Genomic DNA, 13,037 nt, shown 5'->3' with positions numbered 1-13,037 from the left:
TAAAGTGTATACCATCCGTGGCCTGATAATCTTTGACAAGGGATGTGTCAGGATAATTATCATTGAAAATGTGTGAGTTTATTACACCTCAATATTAGCTGCCTGTTGCATGTAAGAACTGACTTTTAATCTGACTAGGACAGTTCATCTGTCTGGACATACAGTTATAATCTTCATTTTGTACGTGGCAAAGATTTGGAAATGGAATGAGAGCGGTGTCCTTCAGCTAAGAACAAAGTGTAATATTTTGATAAGGCTGGAGTCATGGGTGTCTAATCATCTACTAATGTGTATGATGTAAAATAAGATGATGTGGCAGACTGGAGATGTATAAAAATCACTTTTTAACTATTAATAGGGGGCCACTTCCTGGGAGGTGAGCCAGGAGGTGAGCAGCGGACATTCTGTACATTCTAAGCAATTTCTCTGATTTGAGTAAGATTACAATTTATATCAGAATCTGTTGTCATGTCTCCTGCTTATTTAATACATATAAGTTATGAATCGTTATTTAAAGAGTTTGTCCCAAGTGATTTCTTTTCAGGGAAAAGAAGCAGAGAGATAGAGCTTCAATGTGCATAAACAGAGTCTATCTTTAACAGATGAATAGATAGAGACTAACTTTAAAAATGTAAAATGGCAATCACTTGTATCAATGAATCATTTCTAGAACATTAACATAGTGAAAAAAAAGAAAATGTTGTAAGTACAATATCTGTAAGTTGTCAACAAAAAGTTTATCAGTTTAACATTACGAAAGCTTTTACTCAGTTAAAAGTTATATCTACAGTGCCTTTCAAGAACATTCAAGTTCTTTGAACTGTTTCACATTCACTCATTACAACGACATCATATTTATATCTGTGTATCAATAACTGCTGGATAATGATTTTGTAGGCCAAATAAAACTTTTATACCAAAAAATTTTTCCATTTATGGAGGACAAGCTCTACCATATTTAAAAACAAATACTGAAATAAATAAATGCTCAATAAATAAACAAGCATACAATTAATTGCCCCCAAAAAGACAATAAACAAACAAAATAAAAACAAATGAAACAAATAAATCAATGCTATTCGAGAAGGTGGATGGACCCTCTAAAAAACAGCCCTTCTTCATTTGCATAATATATCAGAAATGCATACAGAAATGTAAAAACGACATGCAGAAATAAATAGCATCAAAGAAATAAATAGGGTAAAAAAAAAATACAAAGGAAGAATTAAACAGACAAAAATATTATAACATGCACACAAATAAATACTTAAAAAATAAGTCATTATTAAATAAAGTTGAAGATTATAAAGGACAATAAGTAAATAAGGCATTTATTACAAAGTCGAATAAAGAAAGAAGCTAATTAAAGGAGATATATACATTTATGTCTCACTGTATAATTTAATTTCTACCTACATTTATTGGTTTATTGTATTTTGGGGGACAATTAATTGTTTGCTTATTTATTTATTGATCATTTATTTATTTCTGTATTTATTTTTAAATATGGTAGAGCTGGTCCTCCATATCCACTACGGAAGAGGATTAGGGCCACTGAAAAAAAGAAAAAAGTTAACTGATTTTTAAATTTTATTTCAGTTTAACATGGGAAAAAAGTCAGAATTCTGACTTTTTTCCCATGTTAAACTGAAAAAATGAAAAAAATTCTGACCTTTTTCCCAGAATTCTGAGAAAAAAGTCAGAATTCTGAGATTAAAGTCAGAATTTTGAGGAAAAAAGTCAGAAATCTGAGATTAAAGTCAGAATTCTGACTTTTTTCCCATATTATACTGAAATAAAATTTTAAAAAATCTGTTAACCTTTTTTTTTTCAGTGGCCCTTATCCTCTTCCGTACCCATCGGTCAAAGTAATACGTGTTTTTATTTAATTGATTAATTTTTCCGCTCAATTTCTGTTTTTTTTTTCTAATAGAGGAAAGAAAACCTGTAATCCCTTGGCATGTGCTTTTATTTTGAAAAAACACGTCACAGAGGAAGTAAACAGTAATCATGTTACAACCCGGAAGCAATGCCTTTCTCTGAATAACGTTAGTATAGCAAAAAATGAGCACTATATATATTAGAAATAGCTGAATAACGGTAGAGCTGCAGAAGTCTTTCGTCTGTTGATGGTTTTACTTGTGTGCTAATCTCTGGTCTGGAGGCGGCAACGCCCTGATGCCCTCGGGGAACAATCCCCTCGCTCTGTTTACAACCAGTCCGTTTGGAGAAGCTGCTTCCCCGCAGTGGGTCGTTAGCTAAGCGGTGCTGCCGTGAGTGTCGTTTAGAAGGGGGGAAAATGGCTGAACTGCATGTGGTGGAACCGAGTGGAACAGCGACTATAGAGCAGCCCGATCATCGAGACGTTCGGGGCTCGATGCGCTTAGCTTCGCCCACTCTCATGGTTCCTCCGCGGAGCAGCAACCAGCTTAGCCCCGGCAGTGGATGCAGCGGTAGGTCGGTGTTCGGTTTCCCGCTAAAGAGCAACCCGGGCTCACCGTCCGAACCGTTAGACAAGCCGGGCTCACGCTGGGTTCGGCTTAACGTTGGTGGGACCTACTTTATTACGACCAAACAGACATTATGTAGGGATCCAAAGTCTTTTTTGTTTCGATTGTGTCAAGAAGACCCGGACCTTGATTCAGATAAAGTAAGTGGGATTAAATGTTCTATATTCTATTCTTTTTTTATTTTATTGGAACAGTAAACTAACGGTAAAGGCTGGTCAAGCAAGCCCTCAGTGGCTTTTTATCGGTCACGCATACACTATGAAATACGGTACCAACGCTGGTTTGGACTTTTCAAAATAAGACCGTCCAACTTAAACTTCTTTGGTCTATAAAATATTTCCTATGCGGTTCTGTGAATATGGATACATAAATAATAATTCAGTGTTTTTTATTTAGTTTTTGTTTTACATGGTTAATTTGTGCACTTAATTTCAGAAGCCTAATTTATTTCACCTAAGTGAAATAAATTAGGCTTTGGTTGTTAAACCAAAACTTTGTTTCCAGTTACTGATCACTTCAGGTTGATAAAAATCCCCCTACATGCTTCTCAGATTGTATAATCTAGATCTGATGTGGAATCTCCAAATTATATCTCCAAATATCTGTGACTATTGCTCAGAAATTCCCTGTTTCCAGTTACCGATTTCATTTCAGGGTAATAGTAGGGCACCCCTGGATACTTCTCAACAGAGCTCAACAATGGCTGATGTGGAATTTCAACTTAAAGCCCCTCAAAAGAGGGGATGACACCAGGCCAGCTCAGAGACATAGTCCCTCCAGCGTGTCCTGGGCCTTCCACGATGCCTCCTCCCAATGTTTGAAGTCCATTGCCAAATAGACTGGCTGAAAGATGGGGGGTTAACGTTCTGGATGCACTAATTTAGTAGTTTTTGTTTAGCTGTACATATTTTAGGTCCTGTTTTGATTCCTGGTTATTGGTACAGTTTGGAGGAGGACTGTGGCTGTAACAGGGTTTCCACAGGTCAATAGAAATCAATAAAAGTCATTAAATTGTTATTATTTAAAAATAAAGGCCTTAATTGGCATTAGAATTCATTAAATATGATTATCATGGCATTTAAAGTTTATTAATTATAAATTATATCAGATATAACTGATTCCGCATGTTTGCGCAGAACTGCTTCTGGTTGATTGTAAAGCCGTATTTTCAGAAAAGAAGCTTGAGGCTGAGAAAAGGCTGGAGAATGAGAAATTTCATTTTGATATTCCATATTAGACCTTGATGACTTCTTGTGAGAAACATCTAAAGGTGCGCTAGTTTCCCCCGAAGTGAAATTGGTAACTGGAAACAAAGTTCTGGTTTAACAACAATTGAAACTCAGGTGCAATAAATGGGCATTCTGAAATAAAGTGCACAAATTAACCATGTTAAACACTAAACAAATAAAAAATATTAAAATAATTCTCATATATCCATATTCACAGAAGTACATAAAACACTTTTAGACCAAAGAGATGTAGATAACTAATTCTATTTAATAAACGTTACATTTGTCGGTTTTATTTTGAAAAGTCCAAGCCTGCTTTGGTACCGTATTTCATAGTGTATGCCAGAGCTGCCAAGTTTCAGAAAATGACAAGAATGAGAGTTTATAGTCATGTTTGGCCAAAAAAAAAAAGAGCCTTTAAGTTAATTTCCATTTATACCTTGATTTGTTACCTCCATGCCAGCTGCTCTCACTGCATTGTGGCAATTTAATGTTAGTCTCAATAAACCAGAAATTAGAAAAGAAACAGGAATTTTGACCAAAATTTGAAAGCTGTGGTGATTCCAGGAAATGGTCACAGGGGTGACCAGGCAGGGCCCCGTGTGCTCTGAGGGGTGCCCCAACATTAATAGGCATCGAAACCAGTTCTGGGTCAATTATGTTGATCACAATGAAACTGCATCTGTATTTTCCAAATAATTCACTGAAGATATAGCAGATTTTAATGAGGCTATTGCTAATAAATCTATGCACATATGTACAGTATACAAGTATGCTGTTTAAATGAATGTATGGCTCTACATAACATAAACATTAAATGGGACAAGCAGCATGAACTCTATAGTAGTCCTCTTTAATTGTTGTATATTTCTGTAAATAATTAATTGCTGTATTCTTTTAACTTTTTGGTTGATATACTAACCTTTAAAAATGTTTAAGTAGCAGAGGTGGAAGATGTGGAGCCATCAAGTCATCTGTATGTCATGTATTCTTTCTGCCCATCAGCTGAACCAGATGAGTCCAATCTGCACAATTGAATTCACTGTGCAGATTGGACTCACCTGGTTTGGTTTCTGGGCAGAACAGATACATGATATTGGGTGTGTTCGATTTTAGCGGCTGCGTCCTTCAAGGACCCGCTCTACCTGGGCTGGGTTCTTCTTCTTCTTACAGTTGACTCAGCTATAGTGATGATCTGATGGCTTCACATCTCAAACCTCTGCAAGGCAGGATATTTTACGTGATGGTATCACTGCTGCCACTTTCTGGCTTAGACGGGAACTGCATGTTCCAGAGGTTTGAATTACTGTACATCCCAGAGAGAACAGCAAATCACCTGGCAGGGTAGGGGCGTGCTTTTAATAGATTTTCATGCTATTTCCTACGCTTTATAGTTGCAGTTCTTTTCTGGGGCTTCAGCCATAAGCGCTTGGTCTTTGAATTATCGTTTGCATGTTCCAGATTAACTAAACCATGTTTAATTTACCTTAGGAATCAACTATTTTCTCAATACTTAGTCTTTTCAGAAACTTCTTAAAAATTGTCTCAAAAATCTACATAACCCATGCAGAGTATGTATTAAACTAAATGTTAGAGAGAATTTTAAGCTCAATTTTATCTTTAACTTAAAAAAAATAATACCATATGTTTTTGTTTGGTGGTATAATTTTCTATGATGCTGTTCTGCTGAAAGCTGATATTCTTTAGTGGCAAACCTCTCCATTTTCTCTAAAAAAAAAACATTAAATTAAACTATTTTTGCAATTACTTCAATCAGCTTCCCATTGTTTTTTATGTATGAATTCACATAAGAAATGCAGGTTTTAAGACCTCTTGACCTGTCTCAATTTCTAAAATTCACATACATGATCTTGGCATTGATCAGCAGATATTCTTATACCCAGACTTTAACTGCATGTGCATGCATGCTTGGGCTTAATGGTAGGTTTGGGTTATTGTTAGTGGTGGTCGGTTCTTTAGAAAACCCAGTTGGGACTTGAAAAGGGGACATATTGGCTAGACCATGTGGTTTGAACAGTAACTTGGCGTCGGATCTCGGAAAAGGAGATCTCACCATTCTAGTCTACCCTGGTCCTTTTAAGAACATGCAAAAAAAAAAGAGTCAAAAGGTGCTCCAGTAAATTATTGGGGAAAATTAAAAGATTTTCTACTTTTTTTGCCTCATAAATGTATTGAACATACAAACTTGATACCATTACCCATCTTTATTTGGTCCTCATGACCATACAGACACCATGCAGTCCATTTATAATGCTTTTTAGAGCAAAAACACAGATGGTTGCTGTTGATTACAGGATGAGACTGGAGCCTACCTTATCGACAGGGACCCCACCTACTTCGGCCCCATCCTGAATTACCTTCGACATGGAAAGCTGATCATGGATAAGAACCTGGCTGAGGAAGGTAACGCAGAAGAGCATCTGTCATTGAACGCTGCCATCAATTCGATCATCTTCTTACACGCACTTATGTTTTCAGGCGTTCTCGAAGAAGCCGAGTTCTACAACATCGCCTCCCTGGTCAGGCTGGTGAAAGAGAGAATACGGGACAACGAGAACCGAACATCTCAGGTAGGGTGAGACCAAACAGGCGACGGCAACCAATCAGCTAAATATGCTCATCTGTGGTGAAAAAACAGAAATAATGGTGTGCTTGCTTTCGGACGATTGTTAATGTGTGTGTGCCTGTGTGTGTGTTCCTCAGGGCCCTGTGAAGCATGTGTATCGAGTACTGCAGTGCCAAGAGGAGGAACTCACGCAGATGGTCTCAACCATGTCGGACGGTTGGAAGTTTGAGCAGGTGTGGATAAAGAGGCTTTCTTTTTGGCCTTTTTTGTCGATATTGCTTCAAGATTTTCTTCCAGTTTTGAACCAAAATAAGTGAACTCCAACATTTCAAGGCATTTAGAGGTTATGCCATATATACTACAGGAGTTTTTACGACAGTGATGTCAAGGGTAGACGTAAAAAAAGAAACACATAAAAGTACAGCTGTTTATCTCTTTCTCTTCAGCTCATCAGTATCGGCTCCTCCTACAACTACGGAAACGAGGACCAGGCGGAATTTTTGTGTGTCGTTTCCCGGGAGCTCAACAACTCTACAAACGGCATCGTTATCGAGCCGACGGAGAAAGCCAAGGTTAGTGTTCAGAAGTTTTATGGAGGAATATATAGATAATAATTATCCGCTTTAATAAAAAAAAAAAAAATTAAGAAATGTCCTGTTAAAAAACTAAATACCAAATTGGTTCTCTGGTGAGGATTTCATACTACTACATTCTACTTAAAATAACCCATACTGGGGTTGACATTAAGGATTTTTACCACTTGCCTGACTTTCACATTTCATTTGCCCAGAAACAATTTTTACTTGCCCAGTATAATGTTTGATAAATATAGTTCCTAATATTCATTTTTGTATATATATATCAATGAAACATGTTTGTTTTTAAATGTTTTTTGGATGTTTAGCGAATGGATGAGGATGGGTGGTGGGTAAAGAGGATCTCCGATGCTAAATGGGTGGAGGGTAAAATAGGTGGTGGGTGTGTTACTGTACATACATTTTTTTGCCTTGTTGTTGTTTTTTTAGCCTGCCAAGTCGAAAAAAATGTGTCTGCCTTTTTCAAATCACGCGAGAATGTGTACAAAACAACAAAAATGGCGCCGACAGCAGTTTTGGGTTGTTTTCTTGAGTGATTGTGAATGTAGGTGATTTTTGAGTGCTTATGCGAATAAAATGAAACAGAAACTCAGGTACAATAGCACTTTCTAGCTTTTTTGTCGTTTTGGTAACTACATCAAAATTACCGCTAGGTGGACAAAACTCACGCCATCTGTCGGAAAATCACCCGGCTTTTTCAAATCACGTGAGAATGTGTACAAAACAACAAAAATGGCGCCGGTTACGCTTCTGGGTCGTTTTCATTGAATGTCGGTGATTTTAAAGTAATTTTGAGTGATAGATTTTTTTTTTTTTTTTTTTGCGATCGTTGCACTTGCCCAGTTGGGCAAATGCAATGAAATCTGTACTCTCCCAACAATAAAAACTACTTGCCCCGGGAGATCGGGCGATGGTTAACATCGAGCCCTGCCATAGGTTTGTCAGATTACAAATGTATGATTACTCAGCATTTCAGTCTAGCACTCTTACATTGTGTGTTGTGATCCTGACTGATGAAGTTTGTTAGTGGGGTTAATTTTTTTTTGTTTTTTTTTTATTCATTTATGTCACATTTCACATAATTAAAACAAAATACATTATAAGAAAATAAAACAATATGAAAGTGTGTGTTAGAAACCTAAAAATTCTGATATAAAGAGCCACACACTAGTTAATAAATTTTTCTTTTATAGCGCATGTTGAAAAGAATATATTTTATTTCATTAAAAAAGAATTTCACTTTTACCAAAAGGTTAGGTTGTAAATAGGTTATAATTATTCAACATACAATAATTTTACTATTTGTATTGTACTGTCCTAAATCTAGTTAAATTTTACAATATATATTATGAAGCAAATTGATTTTCAGACTTTTTTTGCAGCTAAATATTGATGATCGTTTCATATTATCTCCATACTCAGTCCGTAATATTGCTACATGATATTTTAATGAAAATTGAAGTTAAAGGCATAGTGGAGGATTTTCCACTTAAAAAAAAAATGCCCATGCACAACCCTGTACCTGCTGCAGAGAGAGAACGCTTATTAAATGCGTGTTAGAGCATGCAAGAGCCCATCTCTCCTTGTGCGCACTCTCTTTAAAAGTTGCTGTTTGCATAGCTCATACAAGCATAATTACTAAAACTGTGTGATGTGCTGAGCTTTATCTTACACACAATATTACAGTAAGTTAAATCTGGACAAATCAGCATATACCGGTAATATAGGCTAAACATTAATTATCTACATAAATTCCAATTATTTTAATTTCACAGATACCTTATTGCTGACAAATTCTATTCAAATTGCTGTCTCCTTGCAGATATATTTAACTTTATAAAGATTTAAAAAGATCTCAAAATATTAGACGCGATACGACCTGTCAATCAATCATGGAAGTTAACTGACATGCTCATTTTGGTCACAAAATCCGTCTATCGAAAGGCTAAATGTCATCATCTGGGATTATGCAGTTAATGCACACATTATCTGATCTATTTAGAGGATGGAAAACAGTTTATTATATTCCCAAAATCAAAAAAAAAGTCTTAAAAAATGTGAAAGATGAACAGGCAGGCTGTGAGCAGCTGAACATGAAGGTTATAAATAGGAGCTAACAGTTGTTAGCCTCTGTACGAAGGTAACAAACAGTTATAATGGTTATGGTTAGTTTAAAAAAGCTTGATTTCCTTTGGAATGATAAAAAATTTGGTTATAAACAGAATTACCTGCAATGTGCTGATACACAGCCTGATTTATAAAATGCTTCAGATATTCACTCTCCTCCCGTTTATCTATTTTATTCACCCACCCGCTTTTATAGTTTTAAAAGGTTTCAGAATGACTTCATCCGTCTCTGGAAAGTGTGGGCATTATTGCAGATTTATGCGTTTCTGCCTTCAAGTAATGATACTCTACTGACTTGATGCCCAAAACAATTACCGTATGTCTCTTGTCTTTGCCTGAAGGTGTGCTGAACAGGCAAAAGGCCTCATTAAATGCCTATAAAACTATCCTACATTTGTCAGTGCTTTGCTCAGCCTGGCTATCTTCCAGTTGGTGTGACGTTGACTTAAAATTAACCATTTCCCTTCATGAAACAGAATCAGATCGCTATATGCTAAAGGAAATATCCAGAAACCAAAATCACCAGACCAATAGCAGGTTTAATAGTGGGTGTTTAGAGAAGATATCTGACTCACTGGAAAAAACAAAACAAAAAAAATACATGAGGACATTTTTTGTCTTAAAGGTGAATGTTGGAGAGACAAGAAAAGATTAAACATTAAGAAAAGGCCCTGATGCAGAATGTGAAGCACATTGTGCTTTACAATTTGCTGCAGAGCCACCAGGCCAGCTCACAATCATTGAATCAATTAGTAATAAGATATAATAAGAATATACTTTTTTGATCCAAAGGAGAAATTTGTTATATGTTGACAAGCTACTCCATCCAAAATGTTCTATCTTATAAATAAATAGGTAAAATAAAAGGCAGAAAATATATTAATAAATGCAAATAAAAATCTGTTAATCTAGACAATAAATCCAGAGAAAATTAGATTAAATGACTTAAACTGGCATTGTAAAGTCTGATGGCCACATAATTTTACCTCGTAAAACCAGAAATGCTGTTTTTTTTCTGTTTTCTTTAATTATTAAACAAAAAAAAATATATAGCTAAATAAACCAAAAATAAACATCAATATATGTACATTTTATAATTTAGATTTTATTTAATATTTCACTGGGGGTCCTATGTCTTTTTTTGACTATTACGATTTCAGCATAAGAGCCCTACTGCAGCAAAAACAACTAAAGCTGGTGCGTCCAAGTTTGATTTAAAACCCAGGGTATCTCAATACCTGGCAGGAATGGAGTCACTAAATGATCTTTCAGAGAGAAGCACCTTGCATATGACAGGGTTCCTACAGCATAAGGCAAGTTAAATTCGAGACTTTTTATTGCCACTTGAAATAAAAATTTAAGACCAAATTCACAAGAAATACAAGAAAAACCCGCTTGCGACAACTTTACCCAAAGGTTTATTTTAACATTTCCCACTGCACTAATGTTTTAAATTTTGAAAAGCTTCTCATACAGGAAGAAAGCTAAAAACACACAAATGAAAGATATATTTGAACAATTATTTAAATGAATTCACAATTTTTGTTTAAGAAGGGAACAAAACAAATCAGTTTTAAAGCCACAACATAACCAGTGCTAAGTCTTTTTTGCAGCTAATTTTCTTTGTATCGTTTTCTTGGTATGTTTGATTTGGTGATCAGTGGAGGCGTTGCAGAGACAAGGGTGGAACTAAACTGAGAAATACCGGCTGTTTGTCGGTAACTCGATTTTGACGCTTTGTGTTTCGTGCTTCGCATGTGCGACTCCACTGCCTTAATTCCCATTGTTCCGAGCTTGAATTGCTTTTTGCACAAAATCCACTAAGCCTCATGTATGTTCCCTGGTTTTAGCCATGGAGAAAACTCTTGGCTGGAGCCAATTTTGGTTACATTTACACTTGCATTTACACAGTTTTATTTTGAAGAATTCAATGCCTTTTAAGACTTTTTAAGGACCCACGGGAACCCTGTACTGTATGATGCCAAAACTGAATGTTTATTTTAATGAAACTTTTATTTTCTAACCCTCAGATCCTTCAAGAACGAGGCTCCCGGATGTGAGGAGACGCCGCCTCAGAGCAGAATAAGAGCACCATCAAAAACAGAAGCGCACACACCCGTTTTCATCATCCATCCTAGGACGGCAGCGATCAGTCAGCTCCCCTCTCCTCCGGCGTGCCTTTCTACAGCGGAGGCTCCGCCTGGCTCCTCCTCCTTTTCACTGTTGCAAGGCGGCCCCTCCTTCCTCTTCTCCTTCCTTCTCCTGTTTAAAGATGCGACAAGTGAGGGATACTCCTCTGCGGTTCAGGATGCGACGATGAATCTGTGTTGATCTAATTGGATGGATGCAAAGAATAAAACTTTATTTGCTTTATCGGCTTTTATCAGATAGGATGTTCGCCGTCTGTCACAGATTTTGATCAATTGAGCAGAAACTCCTCAGGACCCTCTCGCGAGTATGAAGGAAATAAAAGGACTCCATTTTTATTTTAGAGGCAAACAGTGGCTTGAAGAAGCAGATCTCCTCTTCTAGACTCCATGGCAGGTTGAGGTGGAGGCAGAGCGGCTAAAGGCAGCATCTTCTAGAAAAAGAACAAAGAGACATTCATCCATCTGTGCAAATCGGGAATATTTCGACACAAAAGAAAATAGATGACTCCAAACATACCAGAGGTCCACTAGTGCACAAAGGTGTCCAGGCATGTAAGGAATCCATATTAAGATTTATATAGTAATCATGGTGAAAATATAAGAAATTTCGAATGCGAATGGTGTATTTACTGATTAATGTATCATAGCTGTCCTATATTTACATATTATTGTGGGTGAGTGTATTTAAACGGGGGGGAAAAATATCTGTATTTGTTTCCAGATTGAACATCCATTAGTGAACATGGGTGTGAGTTTGTGCCTCCCTTGTTTCTCTCACATTTATTTTTTTTTTTTTTTGCTTTCGGCTCCAACCTTTCTGGGGTGTTCCTGAACCTAAAAAGAAAATTTCAAAATAGTATTAGAATCAAAAGTTCCTACTTAAAATGAATGGATATCTAAATACTGTATTTAGGGATGAAAAAAAGTTTCCTTTTTCACCATTTGTGCATAAAGGTTCGAGTCATGGCCAGTCCGTAATCTGCCTCCTTGTGATATATTTTTCGTACAGATATTCACTGCGTCCTGTTTTCATTTCTCTGCTTGACGACCAAATGTTCCCTCGCAGTCTGCAGCACGTGTAGCAACCGTTAACTGTTCTGTTCTCGCAAAAACCCTCAGAAGCCTAACCCCTGCACTGAGGCGGGGGCTTTGGAGTTAGTAAAGCAAACTTACCACAGTGGGAGTTTTATCAGCTTAATGTCAAGACAGCCTCTGTAATCTTATGTTTCTTTTATTTTTTTTGATCAGGGCATCCAGGCAACCACTTTCTCTTGAAATCTACAGTTTTATCTCATTGAATTCAAGGGTCATTGGAACGTTCTTTTTTATTTTATATCACTTTATTACACAGTGATATGATTCCAAGTGACAATTCTGTTTACTTTGATTATCAGTGGCTTGTAGCCGTATTTTAAAAACCCATAAAATCATAACACGGTAATTATTCTGTACAGTCATGAGGATAATTATGAATAGACCAGTTGAAAAATACAGCAGTTCACACATAAGTTCATTGCGAAGGGTGGTGGAACAGAAAAACTTAATCTGTAAAAGGAAGTTAAATCAAAGACCAGGTTGCTTTTAATGTGTTCTTCTGTCTCAAAACATGGCATGACCCCACTATTCATTACTGATTTTAGGGACTTCCCATCATGCCTCAAGCTACTTTATTTCTGTATCTTTGTCCAGATTCCAGTATCTTCAATTGATAATGAATGGCAAAATTCCAATTCAATATGAAAATAAGACTTTGGACCACAAACCAACTTCTGCCATTGTCCTTGGCTCAGGGGTAACTTATAACACCTTTGCTCCCTGTCCTGGTGAAGCCCTTAAAC

The 13,037-nt window shown here is 36.5% G+C and overlaps 1 protein-coding gene across 1 annotated transcript; it reads left to right on the top strand.

Moving 5' to 3' along the window:
• Nucleotides 1-2,008: 2,008 nt before the first annotated feature.
• Nucleotides 2,009-11,144, top strand: LOC107089511 (BTB/POZ domain-containing protein KCTD5-like). Its single transcript, XM_015382352.1, has 6 exons — nt 2,009-2,650; nt 6,055-6,163; nt 6,239-6,330; nt 6,464-6,559; nt 6,773-6,898; nt 11,080-11,144. Exons 1-6 carry the CDS (start codon nt 2,300-2,302, stop codon nt 11,107-11,109), a joined length of 804 nt encoding a protein of 267 aa, XP_015237838.1. The 5' UTR covers nt 2,009-2,299; the 3' UTR covers nt 11,110-11,144.
• The last annotated feature ends 1,893 nt before the right edge of the window (nt 11,145-13,037 follow it).

This window comes from Cyprinodon variegatus, unplaced genomic scaffold (assembly GCF_000732505.1).
Source record: "Cyprinodon variegatus isolate N-32 unplaced genomic scaffold, C_variegatus-1.0 Scaffold256, whole genome shotgun sequence".
Classification (NCBI taxonomy): domain Eukaryota; kingdom Metazoa; phylum Chordata; class Actinopteri; order Cyprinodontiformes; family Cyprinodontidae; genus Cyprinodon; species Cyprinodon variegatus.
This window is presented reverse-complemented; position numbering and strand designations above follow the sequence as displayed.